Source organism: Mycetomoellerius zeteki, unplaced genomic scaffold, assembly GCF_001594055.1.
Source record: "Mycetomoellerius zeteki isolate Tzet28-1 unplaced genomic scaffold, Tzet1.0 scaffold124, whole genome shotgun sequence".
NCBI lineage: Eukaryota > Metazoa > Arthropoda > Insecta > Hymenoptera > Formicidae > Mycetomoellerius > Mycetomoellerius zeteki.
This window is the reverse complement of record NW_017256169.1, coordinates 1166782-1179880: the sequence shown is the minus strand read 5'-3', so window position 1 is coordinate 1179880 and position 13099 is coordinate 1166782. Positions and strand designations below refer to the sequence as shown.

At 34.4% G+C, this 13099-nt stretch overlaps 1 protein-coding gene across 1 annotated transcript in view; it reads right to left on the bottom strand.

Moving 5' to 3' along the window:
• Positions 1 to 264: 264 nt before the first annotated feature.
• Ac3 (adenylate cyclase 3) overlaps positions 265 to 13099 on the bottom strand; it is an 18355-nt gene continuing 5520 nt past the window's right edge. Inside the window, exons 2-9 of the mRNA XM_018461555.1 lie at positions 12832 to 13094; positions 11149 to 11433; positions 9737 to 10026; positions 8373 to 8701; positions 7234 to 7563; positions 4313 to 4618; positions 1676 to 2017; positions 265 to 1365 (exon numbers count right to left, since the gene is read on the bottom strand). Of these exons, the coding sequence (XP_018317057.1) occupies positions 1183 to 1365; positions 1676 to 2017; positions 4313 to 4618; positions 7234 to 7563; positions 8373 to 8701; positions 9737 to 10026; positions 11149 to 11433; positions 12832 to 13094 (2328 nt within the window). The 3' untranslated portion in view covers positions 265 to 1182. The remainder of the gene's footprint in view (positions 1366 to 1675; positions 2018 to 4312; positions 4619 to 7233; positions 7564 to 8372; positions 8702 to 9736; positions 10027 to 11148; positions 11434 to 12831; positions 13095 to 13099) is intronic.

Sequence of the window (13099 nt, the reverse complement as noted above, 5' to 3'; positions counted from 1 at the left end):
GCAAACCGTTGAAAGTATACTTTTTCTATAAAGTTTACATTTATGATATGTTAAATTAATATGTATTTTATTCATTTATCTTTGAATTTAAAATATATTTTTGTTATTTGTTTATTTATTCATAAATCCTGTCATTTTGACATCAAGAATGTTGAGTATTTTAATACAAAATATTCAAATAACACAACCACATTATGTTAAAACTTGGTGTATGTAAAAAATTTAACTCAATATCTTAACAAGGATTTAACAGATCGGTTTTAATATAATTACAAAACGTTTCTTATATAACATAAATACAAAATATTTGTATACAGCAGCTTTTAGTATACACGAATCTAATGTAATGCAAGTGACCAAATTCGCTATTAATACCACACACGAAGTGAATTACCACTACATTATTCAGATTCTCTCGAAACGGCTGCAGCGTTCCATCTGTGTGTGTGTGTGTGTGTGTGTTACTATATTACACTTCTGTTTACGATATTACATCTGTGTTTTCCTCCCTATACAGATCTATTGCTATTTACACGGCGACATCAAAATATCATTTCACTTGCGTTTTCAAACCTGCGTGTTTTCTAAATCTATTACTTGTTTTTTTTATTTCGAATATACCCTGTACGAGTTCAACGCACCCTCGCCGTTCGTAAAACACGTGCGCACGCCCCTGTGTGTGCATACGTGCGTACGTGCGTGCGTGCGTGCGTGTGCGCGTGCGAACGTGTGACAATGAAGTCGGCGGCAGCTGTGTGCAAACTTCCCCCATCGCGATAATCAATGACGGATGATGGATGATGATATGGCGACGTGTGATGATACTTGCGGATAATCGCGAACGATTCCGCCCCTCTCCAATCCCTTCTTGTCCTTCCTTCCGCGTGCCATTTCTCTCTTTTGAGACACGGAGGCTAACATTTAGAGAATTCTCTACAACAATACACATTTAGCTTGCCGAACGTTCTTGAGAAAAAATCCGTTCGGTGTACAAAGACGTCGTCTAATTTACGATTCGTAATTCATCAGCTCCCGGAAGCTATCAAGTTGGACGTTCAGTTTCCTCTGAACGTCCAGCCCGATACCTACCGAGATAAATCGTAACGTGTTCTTTTCGAACAATCGGATTTATAACCCCGGTGAAAGATTGTTTCTCGTTCGAGTTAGAGCCTTTGAAGTACATTATTGATAGATTATCGGGTGGGTAGGTTCAACAGGGAGATCGCTGTCAAGATCGAGAAAGACGCCATCCTTGGAGACAAGATAGTGCGTTAAGAGCTGACCCTTGCCCTTAACGAAGACGAGACCTCGTTGCTCAAAGCCGAAACCGAACGGCTCCAGTATCTTTCGTGTTTCGTCGGTGACCTACAAATTATTATTTTTTTTAACTTAAGATAAGTTTTTTATCTAAATTTATTTGTACTTAATACGATTATCTAAATTTAATAAAAAAAAGTATATAGTGATAGGGCAACTATAAAGAAGACAACTACACTGAGAAAAATTAATAAATTTTAATAAATAATTGTTTAAATAGTACTACTATAACATTTATTTGCGAAAAACAAATATTTGCTAAATAAAATTTAATAAAATTTAGTACATTTTTTTTTCAGTGAAAGGAATGCACTAAAATATTTAGAAGCGGTTGTTAATACATCTTTCTGATCGATACCTGAAAGCAGCCGACTTTCCCCGTACTCTCCATCCTTGACGCGACATTGACGGTGTTGCCCCAAATATCGTAGTGAGGTTTCCGCGCCCCGATGACGCCAGCAGTTACCGGTCCTTGATTAATGCCCATTTTCAAAACAAAGTGATTAAAACTCTGCTCGTTGATGCTTGACAGGGCTTTCTTAAGCTCCAGAGCGAACTCCACAAGAGTGACGAGGTGGCCCCATCGGGGAGCATCCTCCGACTGCACCGATTGCACTTCGGATATTCCCGAAGCGGCCATGTAGGTCGATCCTATCGTCTTGATTTTGATGATACTATGGAATTTCTTCTGATCGAGGATCTAACCAGGCAGAATAAAATGAGTTATACAGAAATATAACGAAAGAAATATAGAAGAAGGTATAAACTGCTACATGTCAAATCTGTCGAAAGCAAATTTTGAAAGTGTCTACTATAAATTTTCTCAATAAAATATCTGCAGAAATATAACGGAATCTATTAACAGAATATAATCAGAATGTTTTTTAAAGAGATTAATTAGAATCTGCCGATATATGTAATCATTCCATTCAATAGTGCTATAGTCCAAATCGGACCCGGGCCTCTTCTGGAGATGAGGTTTTGAAATAATGATTTTTCCAGAATTTTAGATTGTTAGTCTGTTCAACCCCCAACCTGGGGAACCGATATATATTGATACATGGAATCTACAGTTTTTAACGCCGGCTCCGAATGGCGGTGACAAATATAATCTCAGTGGTTTGCCATTACCTTCGAGAGATTTCAATCAAACCAAATTTTTATGTTCTGGATGAACGAATCCTACATTTTCGGCATAGGAAGCAACCGTGTTACACTCTACGTCAAAATCGCCCAATAGATTTATTAGATTTATTTAATTCTAAAATCAATTTTCTTTATATTACGTCAAATTTGGATTATTTTTATAAAAATATATTTAATATTTATTCTTTTTTTTACAAGTTACGTCATTTTTTTTTTAAATTAATTAGTACTTTGTAATTAACATAAGTTAAATGGATCTCAAAGACGTAACGTCAGTAGCTATTAGCGAATTCGGTTGCACTCGCTAGTGCGCACTAGTGTATATTAAAGCTGTTGTACATCCAGCAAATGAAATCGGATTGGATTGAATAAATCCGTGTATAAATCAAGTTTTCGAATTTGCATTATTCGTGAAAAAGATATTGAATTTTGTAGATACTGAACGTACTGAATCCGTTGCTATATACATCTAGATAAATACAATATAATGTTGACTCTAGTGGATTCTATAGATTCTGAAATGAAAATATGTCGTCCGTGATCCTAGCAAGTGATATAAAATTGGAAAGTACGCATCGAGATGATCACAGATATATGAATCATTGCTTCCCGAATGACCCTAGTACTGTATACTACAAAGTGTACAACATTACGGATCTACGGTGACAGGATGACTTCCGGATATAACCTGCACTGTCGTGGCCAGGGTTATCATGTTTAGAAATCTAGACATAAGAAATCTAGACATAATAAATCTAGACATAATAAATCTAGACATCTCTGAATCACCCTGTCGCCGTGGATCCGCAATATTGCAATTTGAACGAATTAATCGTACATTCATTACGTTGTGCATTGTGTATGATACCAAAAGTAAATAACTAATACGTATCTATAATTACGGATTCAACCGGATTGATCGCATGTTTTATTTCTATAATGCACATTGGGTAAAATACAGAAGGCAAATAACCAATCCATAATTATTGATTCAAGCCGGATTACAAATAGAAAACGGATTAAAAAATCTAAAAACTTGATTCGACATCGCTTCAATAAATAACTTTCAATATTTTTCAATAATTTCGTTTGCTGGGCACTGATTTAATCTGTAATAAAAGTAAAATCCAAATATTTTAAATTATAAAATATAGATTTTACAACGGCATACTAAAATGTATTGAACATTTCATGATTTAATCTGTTTTTATACACTGAGAGGAAAATGTCAAATATTGCGAATTAAATATTACGATGTTTTCTTCGATATTTATTAGATATGAAAAAATTTAATTGTGATAACAAAGACACACTTTTGTTAAATATATCTCATTAATTGTAAAAAAAGATAGATAGCTTATTTGCTAGGAATAAAATTTTATTTCGCCATACTTAAATAAAGATTTATTTCAATGAAATATATTTCTCACAAATAAATTTTTAAGTATCTTTCTCTCTTAGTGTATTTATATTAAACACATATTTTTATGTCTGTAATTTATGTGTAATGACTTTAATGTGCACTAGTTCGTAATGAGTGCATCCAATCAAATTTACTACATACATGTTACAGGTTTTAACGTCCGCTCTGAAAGATTAAATGGTGTATTCCATTTATATATTTATGAAGTGACAGATTCTATTCAGTTTCCGTCGACAATTTGCCATCGGATTATATCGGCAGGCTGTGCTAGCAAAACACGAGTTTAATACAAATGATAGAGATGATACCGGATCTGTTGTAATCTGAGCAAATCTGCTGCCAATTTATCGTCATACTGCGGGTAGTTTGTTTACCGAGTATAATGGGGAAGCTTCACGGAAGTAAGATGAGCAACGAGAAACTTACGGCGTCAAAGTCGGAGATGACCTCATTAAGGAACCTGAGGCACTCGAGGCCTTGATTGTTGATGCTCTCCTCGCTGTAGAAGTCCGCGAAGTTTGGCATACTGGCAAATAGTACACCTACTTCGGCGTAGCTCTGGCTGTAAAGATCGTCGTGATGCCTCGCATGTGATAGGAAATACACAGCTACGTGAGGTGGCAAGATGTTGTATATTAGTGCTCCATTTCTTCGTTTCATGTCCGCTGCCCGTTCCCTTTGCGCGATTACTTCTCGTCCTCGCAGATACAGCATCCTTCGCGCCTTCTCGGCCTGCACATAACATTCACATCTTCGTTAACAAGTTTGCCATTTAAATTTTTCGCACCACTGAATAAAGCGAGTGAAACACAAAACTTTTGATCGCAATTAAACTTCTAATTAGTCTGCATTTTTACATTAATTTTTACATTAACGCATTAATTTACATTTTAATTAATATTACGAAATAGCTATATGTACGAGATATACGGAATATCGTATATACGGAAAGAATAATTTTATCGAAACGTCTAAAAATTTAAGTAAATCTGAAAATAATTTCGTTTGGACTATTAAAACAGTTATGTAGGATGCCTCAAACTGGTTACTAGAATATTAAAACTTTTTGCAGATTGTCATCAACGCTTAAATGTTTTATATAATTACTTTAATAGTTCAACAAAATTATTTTTTGTATCTAGCAAAATTGTTAGATACTTCAATAAAACTTCATAAAACAGTATAATTATATAAAAAGAATGTTTTTGCCGAAGTATTAAAAAATTTAGGTAGATACAGATCTGAAAATAATTTTATTGTAGCTAAATTTTTGGATACTTTAACAAAACAACTCTTTTCGTATGCATAACTATACGCGCAACTCAAGAAATAATCTTACAATTATATATGGTATGTAGCGTGCCCAAAAAAATTTGAGCAAATTTTCGACTACCTATCGTGAAAGCTTCAAGCTTTCCTTACAAAATCATTTTATAAAAATGTTCCTATGCTTTTTTGTTCCTAAGTTATTCGCGGATTAAGTAAAAAGGAACATTCTGACTTTATTGCTCGTAACTCCATTAAAAATCATCGTGAAGTAAAAATGTCATTTTTGCTTTAATGTTCAATAACTCGGTGAAAAAAAATCGTAGAACGATCAATAAAAAAACAAATTGAAGGTAAAGATTCACTCTTTTGAATGCTGTGAACCGCATTATTGTGCAATTTTTAATATACGCCACAGACCTTTGTAAAATTTGATCAAAATTTTCAAATTTGACGGGTATCCGCGTAGCTCCATGAAGGATCGATCAAATTGAAATATCGATTACCGATTTGAAAAGTAGAGATTTCAGCCTTTAAAATGCTTTTTCGATTTATTTTCTGCGACGATTTTTCACCGAGTTATGGTCTGAATATTGCAATTTTGAGCGTGTTCGAAAGTGTTCTCTATTTTTTGTTGAGTAATGTATATATATTGAAAATTATATTCAGATACGAAAAATTAGCTAAAATGGATAAACGACTAGCACACACTAGAACATCGCATATGTTTGTAATCAATAGATAGCAGAGACAGATATATCTGAATCATTTGTCAAATTTAGCAAGACTAGTCACTCTCTGTGACGTTCAGTCAAATATAATAGAATATAAAAATGGCTATGATTCATTCAGTTCTGATTTAGTTATGAGATCTATATTTTATTCCATATTGTTAGAATATTGCTGTTATAAATTCTACATACGACAGACAATTTCTTACAAAATACAAAAAGAAATGATATATTTTAACTGTAATATTTAAAATCATAGCAACATTTCTCTGAGAACGGAAAGAACAATTTTGTTAAAGCATTAAAAAATTTAGGTACATGCAAATCTAAAAATAATTTTGTTAGATCATAAAAATATTTATATGGGAAACTCAAATATGATGAGCAATGTTACAAAAAATTCTGACATTCTAGCAATCAATTTGAACATCTTGCATAATTATTTTAATAGTTCAACAAAATTATTTTCAGATCCTAAATTTGTAGATATATCAGCAAAACCGTTCTTTCCGTATAGCAAAATAACGTAATTTTCAATCGAATTCGTTTACGGAATTTTCTCGCGTTCTAAATCCGCGCGCGAATTATATTTCTGTGACGATACTGAAAAGGAAATGTTTTGTTAGGACGAAAATTCTGCGAAATTGCTTTCGCTTTTTTTTTTCTCATTCGGCGTTTTCGATGGCAGATAGAGGATGCTGGGCGGATAAAGTGTCATTCAACGCACCGTAAAAAGCCCACTCAAAAATCGTGAATTACTCGAGGTCCAATTTCTCGATTGAAGCCGTCATCATAACTATCCATAAATGGGTTATGTTTCTATTTTACGCTCAAATACCGATTGTCGGATTATTTCGGGCAAATTATAACAGCGCGTTCGACTCATTTTCCAGTACACGAAATGGAGTATGATTTCAGTAACGAAACCAAAGTAATTTAATTCGGAATATTAAAACTAGAGTACATAATTTATAAAAATGTAACGTACGAATAATAGTCTGAATTTACGATATCACACTTGATATCTGATTTAACGTGACACAGAATGGATCGTCGAGGCAATTGTCGGCGCGGTTTTACAGACCATGAGAATTGATTGTTCTTTTATCGACATGTCGACCTTGAAGGAAAGAATCATTTTCACTAGTCGTTCCATTCTCGCGTGCTGCAACACACCGTAGATCGATCGGCACGTAATGCGGCCAATGTACAATATTTTCCCGTTAAACCTTGCGACAATCGACCATTGTCAAAGTCAACATTTTTTACAATAACAAATTGCTAATGAGATGGAATAAGTTTCGACGATAACAATTTAAAATCTTTCTAAGTAAAACATTTTGTACTTACGTATCTCGCCACGATGACTAACGCGGTCGCGATAGTGAACAAAGTGGCCGTTAGCGAATATTTCAGTGGAAAGTCGGTGTTCTGATAACACGCCATTTCCTCCCTGTCGAGGCTCGATGAGAGAAACAAGACATTGATGCAGGACTGCGCGCCGGCAAGAATGTACATCAGGCACGCCTTGGACAGGTAACAGAGATATGTCGGCATCGAGATAGCGACCAGCGCAAGGACGCCGACGTATGAGTAATAAGAAGGGTACGGACATCGCAGACTCCACTTTAGTGTAGTGTTTTTCAGTGGCTCGATGTCGTCGATAATCGCGCAGTTAGCCTACGCAAAACAAATATAAAAATAATGTACAGCTAATATTATTTGCCTACTTCCCATACAGCATAAAATTTGCAGCATTGTTGCTGTAGGAGTTTAGAGAGACTAATAGCAAATTCGATTGGATGCACTCAGTGCGCACTGGTGCACATTAACCATCATATAAATTGTGCATTTTACTTTTATAGAAATTAAATCAGTGTACAAATAAGGCTTTAATCTTTAATATACACTATAGTACATCCAACTGAAAATTCGCAATAAGTTTTTGTCAAAAACTTAATATTTTAATCAAAAATTTGTATCAAAAAATTTGTATAAAAAATTTAAACGCTTTGAAGTATTAAAAGTATGAATGATAATACCCTAGCGAAAATAAAAATCGAAGAGTGCAAATTAGAATAGGGAAAATAGAAGCGTTTTAAGAGACGCTTCTCTTAAGTTTTATTATTTTAAATATACGGAAAGAACAATTTTGCTAAACATACTATAATACTTCGACAAAAATAATTATTACATTCTTTCCATGTAGAAATTTTGTTTACATTTCTACATCACTCTTCTTTTGTATTCGATTCTTCTCCGATCTTTTTTTCACCAGAGTAGATCTATTTTAATGTTGAAAATTATATAACAAATGCCGTTCATTAAATTTTTGCTGAAAAATGAGTTCTGAATTTCTGTAAAAAAAATTAATTTAGGATTTCTATAAGATAAGCGAATTATAAGAAAGAGAGAGAGAAAATTCAACCGTGCGAGCGGTCGAGCTGCAGCAACAAGTATTGAGCGAAAATAGTTGTTCAAATTCGTACCATATCTAACAGCAGAAAGATTATGAGGGAGAATATCATCAGAAGCGCGAGGGTACTCCTGAACCACGCCGCCCTAACCGCGCTGCCCAGGCAAGTAGCTCCGGCCAGCACGATGCCGAAAAGAGTTACGACCCCGGCGCCACCCCACGTGAACGGTCCCCAGGGTTGCATCTTCCAGACCGGGGCTGCGCACATCGTGACCAGGGGCCCGCCAAGAAGCGACAGGGGCGAGAAGGCCTCCTCGACGCTGTGAAACGCCGTCTCCACGTTCGGATCTTTGAACCGTAGTGTCAACCAAGAGGCGTGACCTTTCAGGTCAGTTCCACCACCTACAAGTGTTCGTACGCTGACGTCACATTAAGATTGAGTCGTTAATAAACCGGATGTCCATCGATTGACATCGGATTATTATTACACATCTTATTTTGTTAATTTGAATAATTTTGGCTGATTCTTATGTGTTTTCTGATGCTGATTCCGAAAATGGGGTTAGAATTTATCTTATGGGCTTCAATTTTTTGTAATCGATATCTTTTTTTAAAAATTTATATATTTTTCTAACAACAGCTCGCGTGTATAAAGTCTTTTTTTTAATTAAAATGAATAAAATAAAAATGTTTTAAGTTTTTTATAAAAAGTAAAAAATCATTAGATTAAATTCAAAGTTAAATTCAGAGTTAAATTCAAAAGCTACTCCTTATAAATCATTTATTTATTTCTAAGCAGAAGAGATAAATAAAGAAATTATTCTCCTCGCAAACGCGTCCGAAATACTATGAGCGCAAAAAATACTATAAAACACCCTATTAAATCGATTTAACATAAGAATTTAACACAAAACTTAACATTAAAATAGTGAAATTTTATCAATCAGTAAAGTCGGAAAATATCAAAATTTATAAAATTTTAAATGCATATTATTCAAAAATTCTTCCTTTTAAATTTGCAAACAAGCATTAAAAAATCTGATTTTAATGAATTTAAAGATTCCTGGAACGAGAAATTGTTTCAAGTGTAAAACAAATTGTCGGTCTTCGTCGATAGTTCTTGAATGTATTTAAAAATATTTAGACGGAATTTATCTAAAGAAACGATTATTTTCGCAATTTTAATGATATTTGTTATGTAATTGAATGTTAATCAATATAGTGACACGCTCTCGCTTGAGCGTCGATTATAATCAGTGCCTGTGTCAACAATTCGCAACGATGAGAGTAATATTTTGCAAACGCATGCGCGGATTTTTAAGCCGCTTACCGAATCGAAATAAAACAACGACCCACTCCCAATCTCTTCGAATTTAATTTTGCTGAGTTTAACGTTCCCCAACTCCAACTTAAAATGTCTGACTTTTTCATTTTTACCTCTGCTGTCAAGTTTCTTCCTCAGACGTTGTTGAAATTCCTCGGAATCCTCTCGAATATTGTCCACTTTGTCTTGCACATTCTCTATTATTCTTTGCGAGTTTTCCGCGTCCGCCAGTGACGCGAGGCTTTTCGTCACCGCTGGCTTAAATGGCTTCAAGGCTCTTACGATGAAGTAAGTGACGAGGCCAGCTTTTTGGAGTGCCTCTTCCCGATCTTCCCCGTACGCCGGCTCTACCTCGAATTCCCCATTTAGGAAACTCAGCGTCGAATTCGAGATGTGTACCCTCCTTAAAGCATTTGTTTATTTATGCACTCGGCATAAATTTTTTTCTTCTCGGCACAGATTTTTTTCAACGAATAAATACACGGAAAGAGTTCTTTTTACTAAAGTATTCAAATATTCAGCTAGTTGCAGATTTGAAAATAATTTCATTAAGGCTGCGGTCCACTTGACGCTACAAACGCTTCGAAGCATTCTTTGATTAATCAATTCGTAAAATTCTTTGTTCTAATTGGTCGCTCAAACGCTTCGAAACGTTTGTAGCGTCAAGTGGACCGCAGCCTAAACCATCAAAATAATTAATTAGAACGCTCAAGCTGATTACTTAAAATCTCAAAACTTATTGCAACATTGTTCGTTATGCTTCAACATCCTACATAATTATTTTAATACACTCTAATAACTAATTTGATACATTCTCATAATCTTAATACATTCATCATCTTAATACATTCAAAAAAAGACATAATTTTAGTAGTAATACTATTATATATACTATTATATTATAGACATAATTGAATTAAATCTTTTAGTTGCAATAACTATAAAGTAATTTACTAACAATATGCACTGAAAAAAATTAACTAAATCTTAAAACATATTTCTTTGAATAGTACTAATTGTAAGTAAAAATTTATTTACAGTAAATAAACTTAGTCAATAAAAAAATGATAAATCAAATTAAATCAAATGATAGTTAAATCATTAATGATTTTTGTATCAAATAAATATATGTTTATATCTAATAAATATTTACTTAGAACTATTCAAACAAATATTTATTAAAATTTAGTATTTTTTTCAGTGTGTACGTTAATTCTGCAGAAAATTTGTATAATTACCTTTATACCTTTATCCTCTTTATATATATTAGTTCAACAAAGTTATTTTTAGATCTGTATCTAACTAAATTTTTTAATATCTCGGCAAAATCGTTCTTTCCATGTAGAATATCGCATTATCCTTTCGCTCAATCACGTTAATATCGGATAAAATAATATTTCTTGTCATATTAGTAATTGAAAAGTTAAGATAAAACGGAATATACTTAGCATTAACTAGACTTTTTTAATTCGATTGCAATTAGTTCCCAAATTAAACGGTCTTACATATAAGAAGCTTTTCTTACCCCGCCCTACCGCTGCTCTCCATCTTGTTCGCCAGCTCGACATCCTTGCTGTAGACGTCGAACTGCCACTGTCTCTGTCCGAGAACCCCGGCGAGTACCGCACCCGTGTGAATGCCCACCCTCATGTCGACGGGGCTGTTCGTCGTTTGTTGAACATATTTAATCGCCTCCACCATGGACAGCCCCATATACACGCAGAGGACCGCATGGTCTGGCCTTTCGACAGGTGCGCCACTTATGCAGTAATAACAATCCCCTAAGATCTTGATGCGCATTTGCTCGTATCTATGAATAAGATTTCATACATATCGCATAACTCTCTACATCTAGTTTTATTTGATCGGAAGGAAATTCCTATACTGATTTGTCTTGTTGTGTGTGTACGAAAAAGAATATATATATATATCCATGACTATAAATAAAATATTATGCGACGACAGATGATGATCACGTAAGCTGCAAAGTACATTTGGCAGTGATAGAAAACCCCTGGTCCCCGGGGATATTGATTGCTGGTGTCCTCGAAGGACCTCCCCCTGCGGCAGAATGCACGAAGTCAAAGTAGTCGAAGACAAAATCGACAGGGAACTCACTTTCATGGAATCAATTTCGTCGTCGAACCGATCATACAATTTTCATTATCGCCAGCGAAAATGGAACGCGCAAGTTACGGAATTCTACCACTTTTGCCGTACCGTTTTACGATTAGCATTCGATAACACGCGAGGTCTCACTTAACATTCATATAACGAATAGAGACAAAAATAACTCGCTATTGCAGATGACAGATATTTAATCTTTTTTAAATATTCGACTATTCTAAATTCACCAATAATCTCAATTAACTTAATTGTTCAAATAATTACAGTATTAATTATATTAGTCGAATTGAACCGTTCAAATCAGAGATATTTACGATATCGATCTGCCAGAACTGCAGCGTTTCTCTTGTGCGTATTATTCTTCATTTGTAAAATCGAATAGAGCGAACGTAAAAACGCGCTAATGTAATGAGAAAAATGTAACTGTTAAATTTACTAGTATTAAAAATTCTTCTCTGCCTTAATGTAAAAGCTGCATTAAGCAGATAGCAATGTTAATGTATTTATTAATCTTCCGGAACTGACGCTAAAATCTATAACACGGTTACTGTGTGACACTGGGTCTGTGAAACCTACTTAATACAATTTAATTAAGAGCTAAATAATTTCACTAATTAATTTCGAGGGACCAAAATGGCATTACATAAAAATAATTTTTATTTAAAAAAATAAATATTAAGGTTATTTAATAACAATAATTCAAATTTGCAGATATAATATAGAGTAGAAAATGTAATTACACGGAAAGATTTTACTGAAAAATCTAAAATTTCGCTAGATATATATTTGAAAATAATTTTGTTGAATCATCAAAATAATTTTATTGAAAACTCAAACTTTGGTTGCTATCGGAATATCAAAATTTTTTGTAACATTACTTATTACTTTTTAATTTCCGACATAATTATTTTGATGGTCCAACAAAATTATTTTCAGATTTGTATTCAGCAAAATTTTAAATTTTTTCGAAATCTTTCTTTTCGCGTGAGTGAGTCCAACGTGAGACACCACCAATTCCAGAGGGGTCGACAGATCTACATCAGCTCTGGAGAATTAAAGTGAAAACTTTAAAAATATGTACCGTTCACTGAGCTGATCGAATCGCGCGAAGAGCTCGTTGAGTATCTTGACCAGCTCGCTGGCGCTGTAGGTCGACGAGATCGCGGTGAAGCCGACTATGTCAGCATAAAGTATCGACACGTTTTCGTGCCTAGACATGTAGATTTTCTTGAACTGCGTGTCGAGAGACGCGCCGAGGTCCTGCCGCATCTTGACCGCGACGTGTTCCGGCAGAACGCTCAGCAACAGTCGCTCCTGCTCCGCGCTCTGTTCTTCGATCATCAGCTGAA